This window comes from Lissotriton helveticus, chromosome 3_1 (genome assembly GCF_964261635.1).
Source record: "Lissotriton helveticus chromosome 3_1, aLisHel1.1, whole genome shotgun sequence".
Lineage (NCBI taxonomy): Eukaryota > Metazoa > Chordata > Amphibia > Caudata > Salamandridae > Lissotriton > Lissotriton helveticus.
The window spans coordinates 84,826,328-84,844,088 of record NC_136061.1 but is presented as its reverse complement, the minus strand read 5'-3'; the positions used below and the strand labels follow the sequence as shown (position 1 = coordinate 84,844,088).

At 50.0% G+C, this 17,761-nt stretch overlaps 1 protein-coding gene across 1 annotated transcript in view; it reads left to right on the top strand.

Annotated features, from left to right (window-relative positions):
• The window catches only part of SMARCAL1 (SNF2 related chromatin remodeling annealing helicase 1), a 326,034-nt gene that overhangs the window by 273,522 nt on the left and 34,751 nt on the right, over positions 1–17,761 (top strand). Inside the window, exon 14 of the mRNA XM_078679275.1 lies at positions 15,652–15,834. Within this exon, the coding sequence (XP_078535401.1) occupies positions 15,652–15,834 (183 nt within the window). The remainder of the gene's footprint in view (positions 1–15,651; positions 15,835–17,761) is intronic.

Sequence of the window (17,761 nt, the reverse complement as noted above, 5' to 3'; positions counted from 1 at the left end):
TGCCCTTTTACATCAATCATACCAAGGGCCATTGGGCGGACAATCAGCTCTTTGTGATGTTCTCTGGGTGCAAAGAAAGGTAAGATGGTGCAGAAAAAGAGCATATTTAGGTGGATAGCCCTCTATATCAAAACCTGATACACATTGGTCAAGAAGAAGGTCTAATGGCTGATTTAGCCAGAGCCAAGGCTGCTACCACAATGTTGGTACAAAGAATACCAGTTTTGGATAGCCTTCGGGCTGCGACGTGGGTGTTAATACGCACGACAGAGGCATAACAAACGCCCCCGCAGTGCGGGTGCCACCACTCTCTTCAGTAAATGAAGGGGCCCCCCCTGGCCTCAGCTCTTCGTAGAGAGCTGTGAGAGAGACTTCCGCTGAAGAGAAACAAAGTAACAACTTACATTGTTTCTCTCCAGTCAGAGTGCATGAGGCCTGGAAAGAGGATAGGGGTGGGGCCCCAGAGAGCAGGAGGCACCACAGAGCACTGCTCAGGACCCTGACAAGGGTGGGAGTGGGGGCCCCCAGAGAGAGCATTCTCCAGGGGACAGCTCATATGAGAAGGGATCGGGCAGCAAAATGGTGTACTCAGGTAAGCACTCTTGTTAGACGCACCATGTGGGCATCAGCGGGGGGGGGGGCGAGAAGGGTGCCAGGCAGAGAGGAGAAGGGTGCAAGGCAGCGAGGAGAAGGGTGCGAGGCGGAGGGGAGAAGGGTGCGAGGCGGAGGGGAGAAGGGTGCGAGGCGGAGGGGAGAAGGGTGCAAGGCGGAGGGGAGAAGGGTGCAAGGCGGAGGGGAGAAGGGTGCAAGGCGGAGGGGAGAAGGGTGCAAGGCGGAGGGGAGAAGGGTGCAAGGCAGAGGGGAGAAGGGTGCAAGGCGGAGGGGAGAAGGGAGCAAGGCGGAGGGGAGAAGGGAGCAAGGCGGAGGGGAGAAGGGAGCAAGGCGGAAGGAGAAGGGTGCAAGGGGGAGGGGAGAAGGGTGCAAGGCGGAGGGGAGAAGGGTGCAAGGCGGAAGGGAGAAGGGTGCAAGGCGGAGGGGAGAAGGGTGCAAGGCGGAGGAGAGAAGGGTGCAAGGCGGAGAGGAGAAGGGTGCAAGGCAGAGGGGAGAAGGGTGCAAGGCAGAGGGGAGAAGGGTGCAAGGCAGAGGGGAGAAGGGTGCAAGGCAGAGGGGAGAAGGGTGCAAGGCAGAGGGGAGAAGGGTGCAAGGCAGAGGGGAGAAGGGTGCAAGGCAGAGAGGAGAAGGGTGCAAGGCAGAGGGGAGATGGGTGCAAGGCAGAGGGGAGATGGGTGCAAGGCAGAGGGGAGATGGGTGCAAGGCAGAGGGGAGATGGGTGAAAGGCAGAGGGGAGAAGGGTGCAAGGTAGAGAAGGGTGCAAGGCGGAGGGGGAGAAGGGTTCAAGGCAGAGGGGAGAAGAGTGCAAGGCGGAGAGAAGGGTGGAAGGCGTAGAGGAGAAGGGTGCAAGGCGGAGGAGACAAGGGTGCAAGGGGGAGGGGAGAAGGGTGCAAGGCAGAGGGGAGAAGGGTGCAAGGCGGAGGGGGAAGGGTGCAAGGCGGAGGGGAGAAGGGTGCAAGACGGAGGGGGAACGGTGCAAGGCAGAGGAGAGAAGGGTGCAAGGTCGAGGGGAGAAGGGTGCAAGGCAGAGGGGAGAAGGGTGCAAGGCAGAGGGGAGAAGGGTGCAAGGCGGAGGGGGAGAAGGGTGCAAGGCAGAGGGGAGAAGGGTGCAAGGCAGAGGGGAGAATGGTGCAAGGCAGAAAAGGGTGCAAGGCGTAGGGGGAGAAGGGGGAAGGGGGAGAAGGGTGCAAGGCAGAGGGGAGAAGGGTGCAAGGCGAATGGTGATGAAGTTAAAAATGTGCCCTCCCCCCGGAAACTTTTCTGCGGACGCCCATGGCAACGCACACTACTGTGTGAAAGATAATGGGAGAGTGGAGTGAGAGAGAGAGGGAGAGAGAGAGAGAGAGAGAGAGAGTGGAGTGAGAGAGAGAGAGTGGAGAGAGAGAGAGAGAGAGTGGAGAGAGAGAGTGGAGTGAGAGAGAGAGAGTGGAGTGAGAGAGAGAGAGTGGAGTGAGAGAGAGAGAGAGTGGAGTGAGAGAGAGAGAGAGTGGAGTGAGAGAGAGAGAGTGGAGTGAGAGAGAGAGAGAGTGGAGAGAGAGAGTGGAGAGAGAGAGAGAGAGTGGAGAGAGAGAGAGAGTGGAGAGAGTGGAGTGAGAGAGAGTGGAGTGAGAGAGAGTGGAGAGAGAGAGAGAGTGGAGTGAGAGAGAGTGGAGTGAGAGAGAGAGTGGAGTGAGAGAGAGAGTGGAGTGAGAGAGAGTGGAGTGAGAGAGAGTGGAGTGAGAGAGTGAGAGAGAGTGGAGTGAGAGAGAGTGGAGTGAGAGAGAGAGAGAGAGTGGAGTGAGAGAGAGAGTGGACTGAGAGAGAGAGAGAGTGGACTGAGAGAGAGAGAGAGTGGAGAGAGAGAGAGAGAGAGTGGAGAGAGAGAGAGAGAGAGTGGAGTGAGAGAGAGAGAGCGGAGTGAGAGAGAGAGAGAGAGCGGAGAGAGAGCGGAGTGAGAGAGAGAGAGAGCGGAGTGAGAGAGAGAGAGTGCAGTGAGAGTGGAGTGAGAGAGAGTGGAGTGAGAGAGAGTGGAGAGAGTGGAGTGAGAGAGTGGGAGAAGAGAGAGAGAGTGGAGTGAGAGAGAGTGGAGAGAGAGAGAGAGAGAGAGAGTGGAGACACCCGCTCCGTCCACAGACACGCCGTCGAGCTCTGGAACCTGCTCGACACCACAGCCCCAGACGTCGCCTTCCTCACGGAAACCTGGATGAACGCCTCCTCAGCGCCCGACATCGCCATCGCCATCCCGGACGGCTACAAGATCACCCGGAGGGACCGCGTCAACCAGACAGGGGGAGGCATCGCCATCATCCACAGGAGCACCATCCGCATCACGACCAACACCGACGACACCCACCCTCCCGCAGAACACCTGCACTTCCAGATTCACATCAACCCCAAGACGACCCTCAGAGGCACCCTCATCTACAGACCCCCGGGACCACGCACACAATTCAGCGAAGACATCGCCGACTTCATCAGCCCGCACGCCCTCCTCTCCGCTGACTACATCCTCCTCGGGACCTCAACTTCCACCTGGAGAACATCAACGACCGCAACACCTCCACCCTACTGGACAACCTCGCCAACCTCGGTCTCAAGCAGCTGGTGACCACCCTCACCCACTACGCCGGACACACACTCAACCCCGTGTTCTCATCCAGCAAGGACATCACCTTCAGCCACACCACCGGACTCCACTGGACGGACCACAGCTGCGTCCACTTCAGCTTCAGAAGGACCACGACCCACCACCACCAGCAACAAGTTGCACGCAGAAGCTGGAACAAGATCACAGCCGACCAACTCGCGACTTCCCTGAGCATGAACCCTCCCACCAGCGCAACGAACCCAAGCCAGGCGGCCACCAACCTCACAAAGTGGATCAGCAACTGCGCAGACGACCTCGCCCCCCTGAAGACCCCGCCTAGCAGACCCGGCAGCAAGAAAGCCCCATGGTTCACCGACGAACTCAAGAGCTCCAAGAAGAACTGCCGAGCCCTCGAGAGAGAGCCTGGCGCAGAGACCCAACACCGAACAACATGACTGCCCTCAAGCTCGCCACCCGAAAACACCACCAACTGATTCACGCCACCAAGAAAACTGCAATCAAGGAACGACTGGACTACCACGCCCACAACACCAAGGAACTCTTCAACATCGTTAAAGAGCTCTCCAACCCCAACGCCGGAAACAACGACATCACCCCTTCGCAAGAACTCTGCAACTCCCTAGCCTCCTACTTCCACAACAAGATCGCGGACATACACTACAGCTTCAGCACTCAACCGACGCACGCCACGACTGAACAACCGCCCCCCCACCACCACCCTCCGCGCATTGACCCCGATCAGCACCGAAGACACCATCCGCACGATGAACTCCATCCACTCCGGATCTCTGACCGACCCCTGCCCTCACCACGTCTTCAACAAGGCCGACGCTGTCATCGCACCCCACCTGCGGGACATCATCAACACCTCCTTCGACACCGCTACCTTCCCGGAGAGCTGGAAGCACACCGAACTCAGCGCTCTACTAAAGAAGCCATCAGCCGACCCCACCGACCTCAAGAACTACCGCCCCATCTCACTGCTCCCGTTTCCCGCAAAAGTCATCGAGAAGACCGTCAACAAGCAGCTGGCCGCCTTCCTTGAGACGAACGGATCCCTCGACCTCTCGCAGTCTGGCTTCCGGGCCAACCACAGCACCGAGACCGCCCTGATCGCAGCCACCGATGACATCCGAGCCCTGCTCGACAACAGAGAAACAGCGGCCCTCATCCTTCTAGACCTCTCCGCGGCCTTCGACACGGTCTGCCACCGTACCCTAGTGCGGCGCCTCAGCAACGTCGGAATCCAGGAGAAGGCACTGGAATGGATCATCTCGTTCCTCGCCGGAAGGACACAGAGATCCGCCTCCCCCCGTTCAGATCAGAAGCCACCGAAGTCATCTGCGGCATTCCTCAAGGCTCCTCGCTCAGCCCAACCCTCTTCAACGTCTACATGAGCCCCCTCGCAGCCATCGCACGCCAACACAACCTCAACATCATCTCCTACGCCGACGACACCCAGCTGATCCTCTCCCTCACCAACGACCCCGCCACCGCCAGAGCCAACCTACACGAAGGGATGACTGACGTAGCCAAGTGGATGATGAACAGCCGCCTGAAACTTAACTTGGACAAGACGGAAGTCCTCATCCTGGGATCTTCACCCTCCGTCTGGGACGACTCCTGGTGGCCCCCCGCCCTGGGCAGCGCACCCAAACCAACAGACCACGCACGCAACCTGGGCTTCATCCTGGACTCCTCCCTCTCCATGACCAGACAAGTCAACGCCGTCTCCTCGTCGTGCTTCAACATCCTGCGCATGCTATGTAAGATCTTCCGGTGGATCCCCACCGAGACCAGGAAGACGGTCACCCAGGCCCTCGTCACCAGCCGCCTGGACTACGGCAACTCCCTCTACGCCGGAACCACCGCCAAACTCCAGAAGAGACTCCAGCGGATTCAGAACGCCTCAGCACGACTCATCCTGGACATCCCCCGTCGCAGCCACATCTCCGGACACCTGAGAGATCTGCACTGGCTCCCGGTCAACAAGAGAATCACCTTAAAGTCCACATTTGTAAAGCGCACAATCACCCGTAAGGGTCTCTAGGCGCTGGGGGCCGTCGGGAAGATTAAGCGAGCTATTGCCCAGAGTCACATGGTGCTGGGCTAACCTGCCGCCGGAGCCGGGGATCGAACCGTGGTCCCCAGATTCCAGCGTCAGTCGCCCTGGCCGCGGCGCCACACCTCTTCCTCAGACCTTCCGTCTCCTCACCCACGCACACAAAGCCCTACACAACCAAGGCCCAGGATACCTCAACAGCCGACTCAACTTCTACGCTCCCACACGCCAGCTTCGATCGACCGGCCACGCCCTCGCCGCCGTCCCCCGCATCCGAAGAGCCACCACAGGAGGAAGGTCCTTCTCCTACCTGGCCGCCAAGACTTGGAACTCCCTCCCAACCCACCTCCGCCTGACCCAGGACCACCTTGCCTTCAGGAAGCAGCTCAAGACCTGGTTGTTCAAGCAGTAGCGGACATCCCCCCCCCCCCCCCCACCCCCCCCCCCCCTAGCGCCTTGAGACCCTCCGGGTGAGTAGTGCGCTATATAAATGCTTTGATTGATTGATTGATTGAGAGAGAGAATGGAGAGAGTGGAGTGAGAGAGAGTGGAGTGAGAGAGAGTGGAGTGAGAGAGAGTGGAGAGAGAGAGAGTGTGTGGAGTGAGAGTGTGGAGTGAGAGAGAGAGTGTGGAGTGAGAGAGAGAGTGTGGAGTGAGAGAGAGAGTGTGGAGTGAGAGAGAGAGTGTGGAGTGAGAGAGAGAGTGTGGAGTGAGAGAGAGAGTGTGGAGTGAGAGAGAGAGTGTGGAGAGAGAGAGTGTGGAGAGAGAGAGAGTGGAGAGAGAGAGAGTGGAGAGAGAGAGAGAGAGAGAGAGAGTGTGGAGAGAGAGAGAGAGAGTGTGGAGAGAGAGAGAGAGAGAGTGTGTAGTGAGAGAGAGAGTGTGGAGTGAGAGAGAGAGTGTGGAGTGAGAGAGAGAGAGTGTGGAGTGAGAGAGAGTGTGTGGAGTGAGAGAGAGTGTGTGGAGTGAGAGAGAGTGTGTGGAGTGAGAGAGAGTGTGTGGAGTGAGAGAGAGAAGTGTGGAGTGAGAGAGAGAGAGAGTGTGGAGTGAGAGAGAGAGAGAGTGTGGAGTGAGAGAGAGAGTGTGGAGTGAGAGAGAGAGTGTGGAGTGAGAGAGAGAGTGTGGAGTGAGAGAGAGAGTGTGGAGTGAGAGAGAGAGTGTGGAGTGAGAGAGAGAGTGTGGAGTGAGAGAGAGAGGTGTGGAGTGAGAGAGAGAGAGTGTGGAGTGAGAGAGAGAGAGTGTGGAGTGAGAGAGAGAGAGAGTGTGGAGTGAGAGAGAGAGTGTGGAGTGAGAGAGAGAGTGTGGAGTGAAGAGAGAGAGTGTGGAGTGAGAGAGAGAGAGTGTGGAGTGAGAGAGAGAGAGTGTGGAGTGAGAGAGAGAGAGAGTGTGGAGTGAGAGAGAGAGTGTGGAGTGAGAGAGAGAGTGTGGAGTGAGAGAGAGAGTGTGGAGTGAGAGAGAGAGTGTGGAGTGAGAGAGAGAGAGAGTGTGGAGTGAGAGAGAGAGAGAGTGTGGAGTGAGGAGAGAGAGTGTGTGGAGTGAGAGAGAGAGAGTGTGTGGAGTGAGAGAGAGAGAGTGAGAGTGTGTGGAGTGAGAGAGAGAGTGTGGAGTGAGAGAGAGAGTGTGGAGTGAGAGAGAGAGAGTGTGGAGTGAGAGAGAGAGAGAGTGTGGAGTGAGAGAGAGAGAGAGTGTGGAGTGAGAGAGAGAGAGAGTGTGTGGAGTGAGAGAGAGAGAGAGTGTGTGGAGTGAGAGAGAGAGAGAGAGAGTGTGTGGAGTGAGAGGAGAGAGAGAGTGTGTGGAGTGAGAGAGAGAGTGTGGAGTGAGAGAGAGAGTGTGGAGTGAGAGAGAGAGAGTGTGGAGAGAGAGAGAGAGAGAGTGTTAGAGAGAGAGAGAGTGTGTAGTGACAAGAGCAAGTGTTGGAGTGAGAGAGAGAGTGTTGTGAGAGAGAGTGTGGAGTGAGAGAGAGTGTGTGGAGTGAGAGAGAGTGTGTGGAGTGAGAGAGAGAGTGTGGAGTGAGAGAGAGAGAGTGTGGAGTGAGAGAGAGAGAGTGTGGAGTGAGAGAGAGAGTGTGAGTGAGAGAGAGAGTGTGGAGTGAGAGAGAGAGTGTGGAGTGAGAGAGAGAGAGTGTGGAGTGAGAGGAGAGAGAGAGTGTGGAGTGAGAGAGAGAGAGAGAGAGTGTGGAGTGAGGAGAGAGAGAGAGAGTGTGTGGAGTGAGAGAGAGGAGAGAGTGTGGAGTGAGAGAGAGAGAGAGAGAGTGTGTGTGTGGAGTGAGAGAGAGAGTGTGGAGTGAGAGAGAGAGTGTGGAGTGAGAGAGAGAGAGTGTGGAGTGAGAGAGAGAGAGAGAGTGTGGAGTGAGAGAGAGAGAGTGTGTGGAGTGAGAGAGAGAGAGAGAGTGTGGAGTGAGAGAGAGAGTGTGGAGTGAGAGAGGAGTGTGGAGTGAGAGAGAGAGTGTGGAGTGAGAGAGAGAGAGTGTGGAGTGAGAGAGAGAGAGAGTGTGGAGTGAGAGAGAGAGGAGAGTGTGGAGAGAGAGAGAGAGAGTGTGGAGTGAGAGAGAGAGTGTGGAGTGAGAGAGAGAGAGAGAGTGTGGAGTGAGAGGAGAGTGTGGAGTGAGAGAGAGAGTGTGGAGTGAGAGAGAGAGAGTGTGGAGTGAGAGAGAGAGAGTGTGGAGTGAGAGAGAGAGAGTGTGTGGAGTGAGAGAGAGAGAGTGTGTGGAGTGAGAGAGAGGAGTGTGTGGAGTGAGAGAGAGAGAGAGTGTGTGGAGTGAGAGAGAGAGAGTGTGTGGAGTGAGAGAGAGAGTGTGTGGAGTGAGAGAGAGAGAGTGTGGAGTGAGAGGGAGAGAGTGTGGAGTGAGAGAGAGAGAGAGTGGAGTGAGAGAGAGAGAGTGTGGAGTGAGAGAGACAGGGTGTAGAGTGAGAGAGACAGGGTGTGGAGTGAGAGAGACAGGGTGTGGAGTGAGAGAGACAGGGTGTGGAGTGAGAGAGACAGGGTGTGGAGTGAGAGAGACAGGGTGTGGAGTGAGAGAGACAGGGTGTGGAGTGAGAGAGACAGGGTGTGGAGTGAGAGAGACAGGGTGTGGAGTGAGAGAGACAGGGTGTGGAGTGAGAGAGACAGGGTGTGGAGTGAGAGAGACAGGGTGTGGAGTGAGAGAGACAGGGTGTGGAGTGAGAGAGAGAGAGGGTGTGGAGTGAGAGAGAGAGGGTGTGGAGTGAGAGAGAGAGAGGGTGTGGAGTGAGAGAGAGAGAGGGTGTGGAGTGAGAGAGAGAGAGGGTGTGGAGTGAGAGAGAGAGGGTGTGGAGTGAGAGAGAGAGGGTGTGGAGTGAGAGAGACAGGGTGTGGAGTGAGAGAGACAGGGTGTGGAGTGAGAGAGACAGTGGATGGAGAGTGGAGAGTAGAGAGAGTGGAGAGTAGAGAGAGTGGAGGTAGAGAGCGAGAGAGAGTGAAGTGGGAGACAGTGGAGATAGAGTGGACAGAGTTGAGAGAGATAGAGTGGAGAGAGAGTAGAGACTGACTGACTCAGAGATTGAATACTGACTGACCGAGAGACTGAGAGAGAGACTGACTGAGAGAGAGACTGACTGACTGACTGACTGAGAGAGAGACTGACTGACTGACTGACTGAGAGAGAGACTGACTGACTGACTGACTGAGAGAGAGACTGACTGACTGAGAGAGAGACTGACTGACTGACTGAGAGAGAGAGACTGACTGACTGACTGAGAGAGAGACTGAATGACTGACTGACTGAGAGAGAGACTGAATGACTGACTGACTGAGAGAGAGACTGAATGACTGACAGAAAAAGAGAGAGAGACTGACAGAGAGAGACCGACTGACAGAGAGAGAGAGAGAGAGAGAGAGAGAGAGAGAGAGAGAGAGACTCACTCACTGAGAGAGAAAGAGAGCCTGTGATGGAATTGGGGGTAACAATGTGTATGAAGCTATGCAGTGCCTTTTAACCCCTTCCGTGCTCGTGACGGAACCACTCGGTCACGTGCCACGGACGAGCTATGCCGGTGATGGGGTGGTTCCGTCACGGCGCGGCTGCACCGCACACGCTGCAGGAATGCCTGCGCGGGGCGTTCTACTTGAGCGGGCGGGGCCGTGACGGTACCACTTTGTCACAAGCACAGCGCGCCCGTCAAGAGCATGGCGGCCCTCCCTCTCGCCTCCCCCCTCCCCCCACCCCCCTTCCCCCCCGCACCGCGGCGGAATTACCGCCACGGCCAAGGAGTTAAGATTGCTTTAGTCTACTAATAAAAATGTATTATCAAAATTTGCTCTTTGTAATTACATCTGATTTTGAAATACTGCATTGTCGCATTGTCTAATGTTTTAAAACAGAAACGAGAAGGAGCAGTGGATGCGCTTTTGTTAAAACTGAACGATGTGTGGGCCCGATGTTGTATATCATGACAGGAGTCTGCATCAGGAGACCCACCTAAAATTGGGCAAACTTCCCCGACGTACTGATGGCAGGGACCCTGTAATGAATGGACCACCACCACCTATGATAGCCTGCTGGCAGACTAAGCCCAACCTTTGACTCCACCATCCAGTGTAACTTATACCGGCTGTATTGGTGACAGTGGCGTAACAATCGCCCTGCATCCCCTGCAGGATGGCGGGTCGCTGGCCTGAGAGCTCTAGACTGGCACGGAGGATGGATGGGGGGCCCCCTCCATGTAGTTTCGTTATGTCACTGACGCACAATCATGAAGCACTACTGCAATGATAGCCAGGTCCAGGATGGGCACGTTGCCCGTTTGGTCTTGCAGACTTTTTTTATTTGAACAATTCCACACACCCACCAACTTTGGAGGTTCTGCTCTGGTATCTATTCACAAAGTGAGGAATCTGCGGTGGGAAGTATTCATCAGAAGAACTAGTTGGTACCTTTAGTAAAGCATTCTCTGGTGAAGACTATCAAAATGCAGATTCCTCACAGCCCTCACACCTTCCCGTTCTGTGGACTGCACCCTTTTCCACATCCATAAAAAGGTCCCTATTTAGAGATCTGCACACTGTCACCTTCTGACGGTGCGGACATGGTCTAGAAAAACTGAAGCCATCACTCAGGGGTGCACTCATATGTTGCTCCGGCATTCCTTCTTGGCTTGACGGAGTTAATGAAAGGCCGCATGACACCACATGCAGGTCCAGTCTTGCACCCAGGGGTATTTACAAGGTAAGGAATCTGCAGTTAAAGAGAGTATCCGCCAGAAAAAGTGTTACCGAATGCAAATAATTTGTTGTTCTAGTCCATCCTGCCTGGATTATCCAAACCAGCTGGGAAATGGGGAGAGCGAAGACTGAGTGAAATCCCTTTGAAGGCAATGTTTCCTAACTGAAGGATGGTACAGTTTTTTAGTGCTCGAGTCTACAAATCCTTGCAATGCTACAAGTAATGCATTAATTACGTATTCACATAAATTAATATAGTTGTTTATTGGTTCCTGAAACCCGAGTAAACTTTCTAATTTGTTTCACATAGACCTTGATTTCTTTTAGTATATTAAAGGCATACCATCCTTTTCACTGCATCATTTTCAGTTGCATTTTTGAGCTGACATTCCTGAGGATGACCAGTAGTTATTCACAAGGTTTGAAACAGTCGCTTGTTAAAAGTAGCTCTATAAGACCTTTAGAACCTAAATGATTTCATATTCCAGACTTTTTGGACCAGCTGCGTTTTTTGATAATTTCTCACTGCTTGCATTGGTGTTGGCCCAATGTTTCTTTGCATCTTTTTGCCATTTATCCCAAAAGTGTGCTTCAGAATTTTGCAGAGTTCCGCCACCCCATACCTGTGATCATTTTATGCCCTTGCAATATGCATATGTTGTCAAAAGAAAGTTGATATAAGCTACATTTAGGCATGTTTGTTGTGTTACGCTTTTAGCAGGTCACTGGTGTCTGTTTGGTGCTATTTACTACTGGCAATAATACATAGTAGATCAGTTGTTATCTTTATAGTGTAATCACCCGGGTTGCTCTGTTTTTATTTACATAGCCTAATATTCTGATTTGTAATTACAAACAGTACTCCAGTCTCTGCTGAGACACAGAATATTATGTTCATTTTAAAGGACTGCACTTCAGCGTTTAGATAGGGCTTTTTCCACAACAGTCATATTACAATATGTATGTCGATTGTGTTGTCCTGTTCATCTATTTTGATACCTTTACAGTTCTTTGCTCATCTTCGTTTACTTGTTATAAATCTCTCTCCGTTGAGGAACTTACAAAATTGCTGTCTACACTTTCATATTGGTTATTTTCGCTCTATAGAAATATCATATACAGACTTGCATGCAATATGGATGTTTTGCACCACTGTCCTGCTTTATTCCTTACAAACTTTGCAAAGATTGTAGTGCAGATGTTGTACTGTTGTATTAACTAATCATTCACTTATTTCTGGGTTATTTAAAGAACTGAGGAAAGATGTATTATGTCCTATTAAAAAGAAAAACCTTTCATAAATCCTAAAGACTTGGTCATCCTTCACCCAATATCTTTACATCCTGTAGCTGTAGGTTTTGAAAACAATAGTGGCATCTCAGTTCCATGATTTCTTAAAGTTTTTAATGGCTTTCAACTAGGCTTCAGCACCAGTAACTGCATATCATTAGTACTAACTTCTGCCCATAGCGACTTGAGGATTGCGGTTGAATGTGACAGCTTCTTGACTCTGGTGTTTCTAAACCTATGGGCTATTTTTCCATTGTTGACTGAGGGATCCTCATGGCCCAGCTGCACCGTCATAGCTCCAATCTTTTGTGTCGGCTCACAGCCAGGTGGTTCACCTACCAGCTTTCACTTCAAGCTTCTAATTGCTCGCCATCTTCTCTGGTTTAACAATTGGCATGAGGCACTTGCCCAGATCATCAGGTTAAAGCCTTTGCCAAGGGCATTGATGACACAAGGGTACCTCTCATTTTTAGAGATAAACATATCATGTTGCATGGTCTTGTTGCAGATATGCACTGGATGGGCTGCCACAGCCTCATGTTGAACAGAGAGAATAACGACGGCCTGGTTACTGGAGGAAGAGTCAAACATCTAGGGCCCATTGTTCTGGCCTAGTAATATAGCTACCTGCTAATTTGTCTCAACTATCAAAATGTAGTTTTCATCTGTATAATCATCTTTGTTGATTTATCGTAGCATCCTGCTTTTGTCAGATTTGGTTTCTCTGGAGGATCGTTGTAATTGTAAGGGGAATTTATGAAACGCTGAAATCACCATCGAAGGGGTGTCTCCGCGCTGCAGACAAGACAAAGTACAGGTCAGGTACAAATCATTCCTTCTTCAGGATTTTCCTGAATCGAAAAAGACTGAGGCATTTGCGCAGATCCTCGGGCAGAGTGTTCCAATATTTAGGAGCGAGGTTGCGAAAGTCCTTCCTCCTGCTCGTAGTTTCCTGTACCGGGTACACCGTACTGCTAAGGACAGCCACTGAAACACTCTGCGCAGGAGAGTCAGAGTGTGGTAGCATGTCCCTGATATCGCCATGACTTGATCTTTCTTCATAGTCAAAGAATTATCCAGACGGACCCTACATTTTTTGCAACAAGAGAGGGAGCAGGAGCGGCGTGTAACACAGTAGGCCACCAGCTAGGGGACTAGATGGATTGCGCGGAGCCAAACAAGAGGATCTCAGTCTTATACACATTTAGCCGAAGAAAGTTATCCGACATCCAGCCAGATATGGCCTGCACATTCTCTGCAAAGCGTTGGTCAACTGACTCCGTGTCCTTATCAAAGGACAAAAGTAGTTGAGTGTCATCCGCATATGAGAAGGGAGTGAAACCATATTCCCTAATAATCTTAGCAAGGGGGGCCACATAAACATTGAACACTGCGGGGCTCAAACAAGGGCCCTACGGCACTCCCTTAGTAAGCTTTAAAGTCTGGGAGCAAAATTAACCTAAGTTAATCGTTTGAGTGCACTGGTCCAGAAAACTGGGAAGCCGCTTAAATGCCTGTCCCTGCAGACAAGATTCTCCCAAACGATTTATCAGTATCTGGTGCGAGACAGTATCAAAGGCTGCTGTCAGATCTAATAACACCAGCAGCACTGCCTTGTTGTTATCCAGAGTCATTCTGATACAATCGTTTCCAATCTCAAATAGGAGACTTACCAACCAACTGTGCCTATAGTTCTAGGGTCCAGGCTCGAATAAGGTAATGCTCTCAAAAATATAGATTTTCCAGATGCCTTAGCCTACCTTATGTTTGTGATTTTTGTACAGCATGAACCTAGCTGGGAGGTAGCAGAAATGTTCCCGCTGTCTGAGGTCGTTCAATTTAAAGTCCTTTGTATGACCCATTGCGTGGGCTATGTGTGGATTTTATAGCCCATTGGGCTATGTACGGGATAGGGTGTCCGACTAGAGGCCCAGACTCAGCTTGCGTTATTCCTGTCTCTGATGGCAACATTATACTCTCTTTTATGTTACTTTTCGTAGCCAGATGGTGGATTGGGGAGCTGTTTTGATTCTGGCCTTTCCTCTGGGGACATACTTTATTGGACCAAATGTTACGATGATAGTAAAGGTTTTCCAACTTCCGTGTTTGACTGCTTTTCATTAGGCTCTTTTTAAGCGTGTATCTTCAGAACTTATGTTCCAGAGACCCCCTTGAGAAAAACAAAACAGTCATGGGTGGAACACTTGGATTAATCTCAGCCGTTGGTTATTGTTCTAGGATGCATTCCAGTCAATCATTTTTTTTCTACTGTAGAGTTATACATGAGAACAACTCTCATACCAGTCAGGCTTGGTCTTGCTCTATTAGGAACAATCCAGTCTGAACTCCTTGGCCGAGTCCACTCTGACTGGCAAAATAAACAACCCTATATGGGTTTGGCCTATTTGGACCTCTTCAGTGAGTTCCAGCTGGATTCCTATGGTGCAGTGAGCGTGGGTCCCCCATACTGCATACCGATAGCACATACAGCGTTAAAATGACAAAAACAAAAGGTGATGGTGGTATGCTTAAATTAGTCTGTGCCATGGGTATTTACCCTGGGCAGCATTCCAGTCCCTCATTGTTGTCTACTGTGCCACTCTCACCCTTCCACCAGTCCACCAATCACCTTTTTGTTTTTCCTAAGTACAATGTTTATGCCCGGACCTGGATCCCGTGCTTACTGTGCCATAAGAATCAAGGTACACCTCAGCAATGAGGCCTCGATACACCAAAACCAATATAGGTTGTTGTGTATTTTCATCTAGAGAGAAACTTGGCCTTGCAGTGTGGCCTGGACTGTTCCATTTGTAGGAGGTATAAGGCTGATTTCCAAATGGCGTTCTCTGTCCTTGAACAGAAATGATGGAGTGGAATGCAGCCCTGAGTAATTACCAGTGGCTAAAGCCAATTCAATCATTCCACTCATCACGGTTTTGTTTTCTTCCGTGCCAGGAATCCACTCAGGTGTTGAGTACTCTACAGACATGATATAAGATCAGGGATTCTGTGTACTCAAATAATGATATTGTCTTCCATTGGAGCCTTTGGATTCTGTAACTGAAGTCTAGTTCTACAGTGTAAGGGCAGTAGAATCTGTGTAACAGAAGGACAGTACTGTGGGCTAATATTAAGGTACCTGTGTTCGCCGTAACTTAATGATGGTATTGCGGTCTCATGTGCCTGCAGGATTTGTTTCATTAATGGGATATTAACACAGTCTGAGATTAGAGACTGTAGAATCCAACTGAAAAATGCTACTATACTCTTAGATTAGAGCCTGTAGGATTTATGTGCCTAATTAATTTTACTACAGTTTGAATGCCTGTACAATCTGTTTGAATTGGGATAAAGTATTGTGTTCTAAGGCGAGAGCCTATATACACCGTGTAACCAAATGATAGTGCTGCAGCCCAAGAGTCTTTGTATTTTATGTAACTCAAGTAGGGCTGCACTGCATAGCCTAATGGTCGTTCTAGCCAAATATTAGTGGATGGACAATCTATGCAAAACTGGAGTTATTTGTATTATCCTTTAATTCTTCCATCCTCTCTCCTGTCTTAGGGATAAGATCATTCATCTGTTTCCTCACCACAGCTTCTTCTCCTTCAATACTAACACCATGGACAGTTTATAAACATATATTGGGAGAAGGGATTGGGCAGGAGGGGTTCATTTCTCTCATCAGTATTTTCATTGGGTTGGGGTGTGATTCAAAACTAAACTTCAGTCTTGAGTGACTTGTACAATCTTTCAATTTTGTCATTCACAACCACTCCTATTCTGGGTCATGCATGCAGTTCCGAGGCTACTCACCCTGTTACTCTAATACACATTTTTGCATCCAACAGTCAAATTATTTGTATGTTTAATATTCTCATAATGGTTACAGAACCAATGAACCTGCTGTTTATGTCTTCAACAGAATGTGGGGCACATTCGCATCGATGGCCACACCTCATCTGCTGACCGTCAAGCCCTGTGCCAAAAATTCCAATTCTCTGAGAATTGCTGCGTAGCTGTGTTGTCCATCACAGCAGCCAACATGGGCCTGACCCTCTCTGCTGCGGACTTGGTGGTCTTTGCCGAGCTGTTTTGGAATCCAGGTGTAAGCCAATATTAAATTTTTTAATTGTACCTGCATGTACTGATCAAATAGTTGTGGTATGGCCTGATGGAAGGATAGCGATAAGCAGTAATCAAAGGATAATGGCATGTCGTGATTAAAAGATAGTAGCACATAGAAATTAAAAAATAGCAGCAAGTAGTGGTCAAAGGATAGCAGCGGGTAGGAATCAAAGGATGGTGGCATGTAGTGAATAAACAATAGTGACATGTAGCAACGAGAGGTTATTAGCATATAGTGAATATGCAGTGAACAACTGCAATAATGGTGGCATGTAGTGATCAAAAATATTGGCAGATACCCATCAAAATAGTGCCCTATAGTAACTAAAGGATAGTGGCATATAGTGATCAGAGGCTAGTAGCATATAGTGGAAATGCAGTTGTAGAATTGCAGTGATGGTGGCATATGGTAATCAACAAATAGTGTTGTACTTCTCAGGCCTACAGATCAGTAGCAGTTTCCGGATCTGTGTAGTCTGCACTTTCATTCTCAACCTGAATTTTGGCTGTAAAACCTAGTTAAGCTCCCATTTTAAATATTATGATCCCAACATTCAGAGTAGTGTGGTATTCTTGTATTGCAAATATTTTCCCCATGCACATTTTGCCATGTAATACTAGGTCAAATTTAAAAGGAGAAAAAGAGGTCACAACAAGGAAAACTGTATGGCGATCAAGACGTAAACTCTGATTTTGCTTGTTGTCCCTCCTTCCAATCTCTCAAACTTTGTATTGGGGGTTACTCTAGCCCTAGAGAATAAAAATTGTGTGGTATATTTTTTTCTTGCTTGGTGGAATTTCCATAAAGTAATGCGCTCCACAGTTAGAATGGGGGCCATAATCTGCATATCTGTTCCTTTATCTTTACTTTCACAAAACACTTTCTCTTTTTCACATGACTTTTTAGATCTCATCCGTTTGCGAAAGACCTTGTAGGACAATTCCACAAACTCATGATTGCTCTAACGCCCTCCCCTTGCTTACCTTTGGTTGATTTTGAGCTTGACGTCTTTACCATTCATTTGACTTGCTGACTTGTGTTGTTACATTGCTCAAATTTAGGGAGAAGCTTTTTTCTTGCTCGATATAGTGTGCTGCTTCTCCGCCAAATACTTGACCCTGCACGCTCACGTGTTTCTCCCTTCTGCCTCCACTAGTTCTCTCCCTAATACACTGCTTCGCTAATTGGATACCCAACCCCCACTCCACAGGCGACATTTTGCTCCATCTCCATGTTTTTTTTTATTTATTCTATTCTTATTAACCGCTCTCCTGCCCCAAGCCAATGAGTGGCTGGGCCAATCGCCTGTGACAGAAATAGATGAAAATTGTGACCATATGACGTGACAGTAGTCTTCGTGTGTTTCCTGTCACACGCTACATTAAGACACTATTGACTGCATTTGAGTGCAATATCAAACCTTTGCTCTCCCCTAGAGAAAGCACATGCATAAATACTAGTAAAACGTACTAGAGAGAGAAACATGAGAATGATAAATTAAGTAAAATTTGAAATGTTAAATAAATATCCTGATCAATATTATTTAGGTGCCAGGTACACCTTTACTAACTCCTCCCCATGACTCAGGATGAATTGTCTCTGTTGTGCCTGTAGCGCACTCATTGTGGAGGAGGTCTCTTCCAGTGGGCTTTGGCTCCTCACCTGCAACATGACAAAAATATAGACAACTGCCAAATACAACTCCTTTCACTGCGTGGTAATCTGCTGAAGGGGTCCAGAGGCCCATTCCTAAGACATTATGAGCATATCTATCTTTGAAAACTGTGTCAAAAACCCTGGTGCTGACTTTCCTAAGTTCCTTAATAAAAGCACTTTCAGGAAGACCAAGGGCCAGATGTACGAAGCTGTTTAGCATTTCTTCATGTGCCAAATCACTATTTCAGCC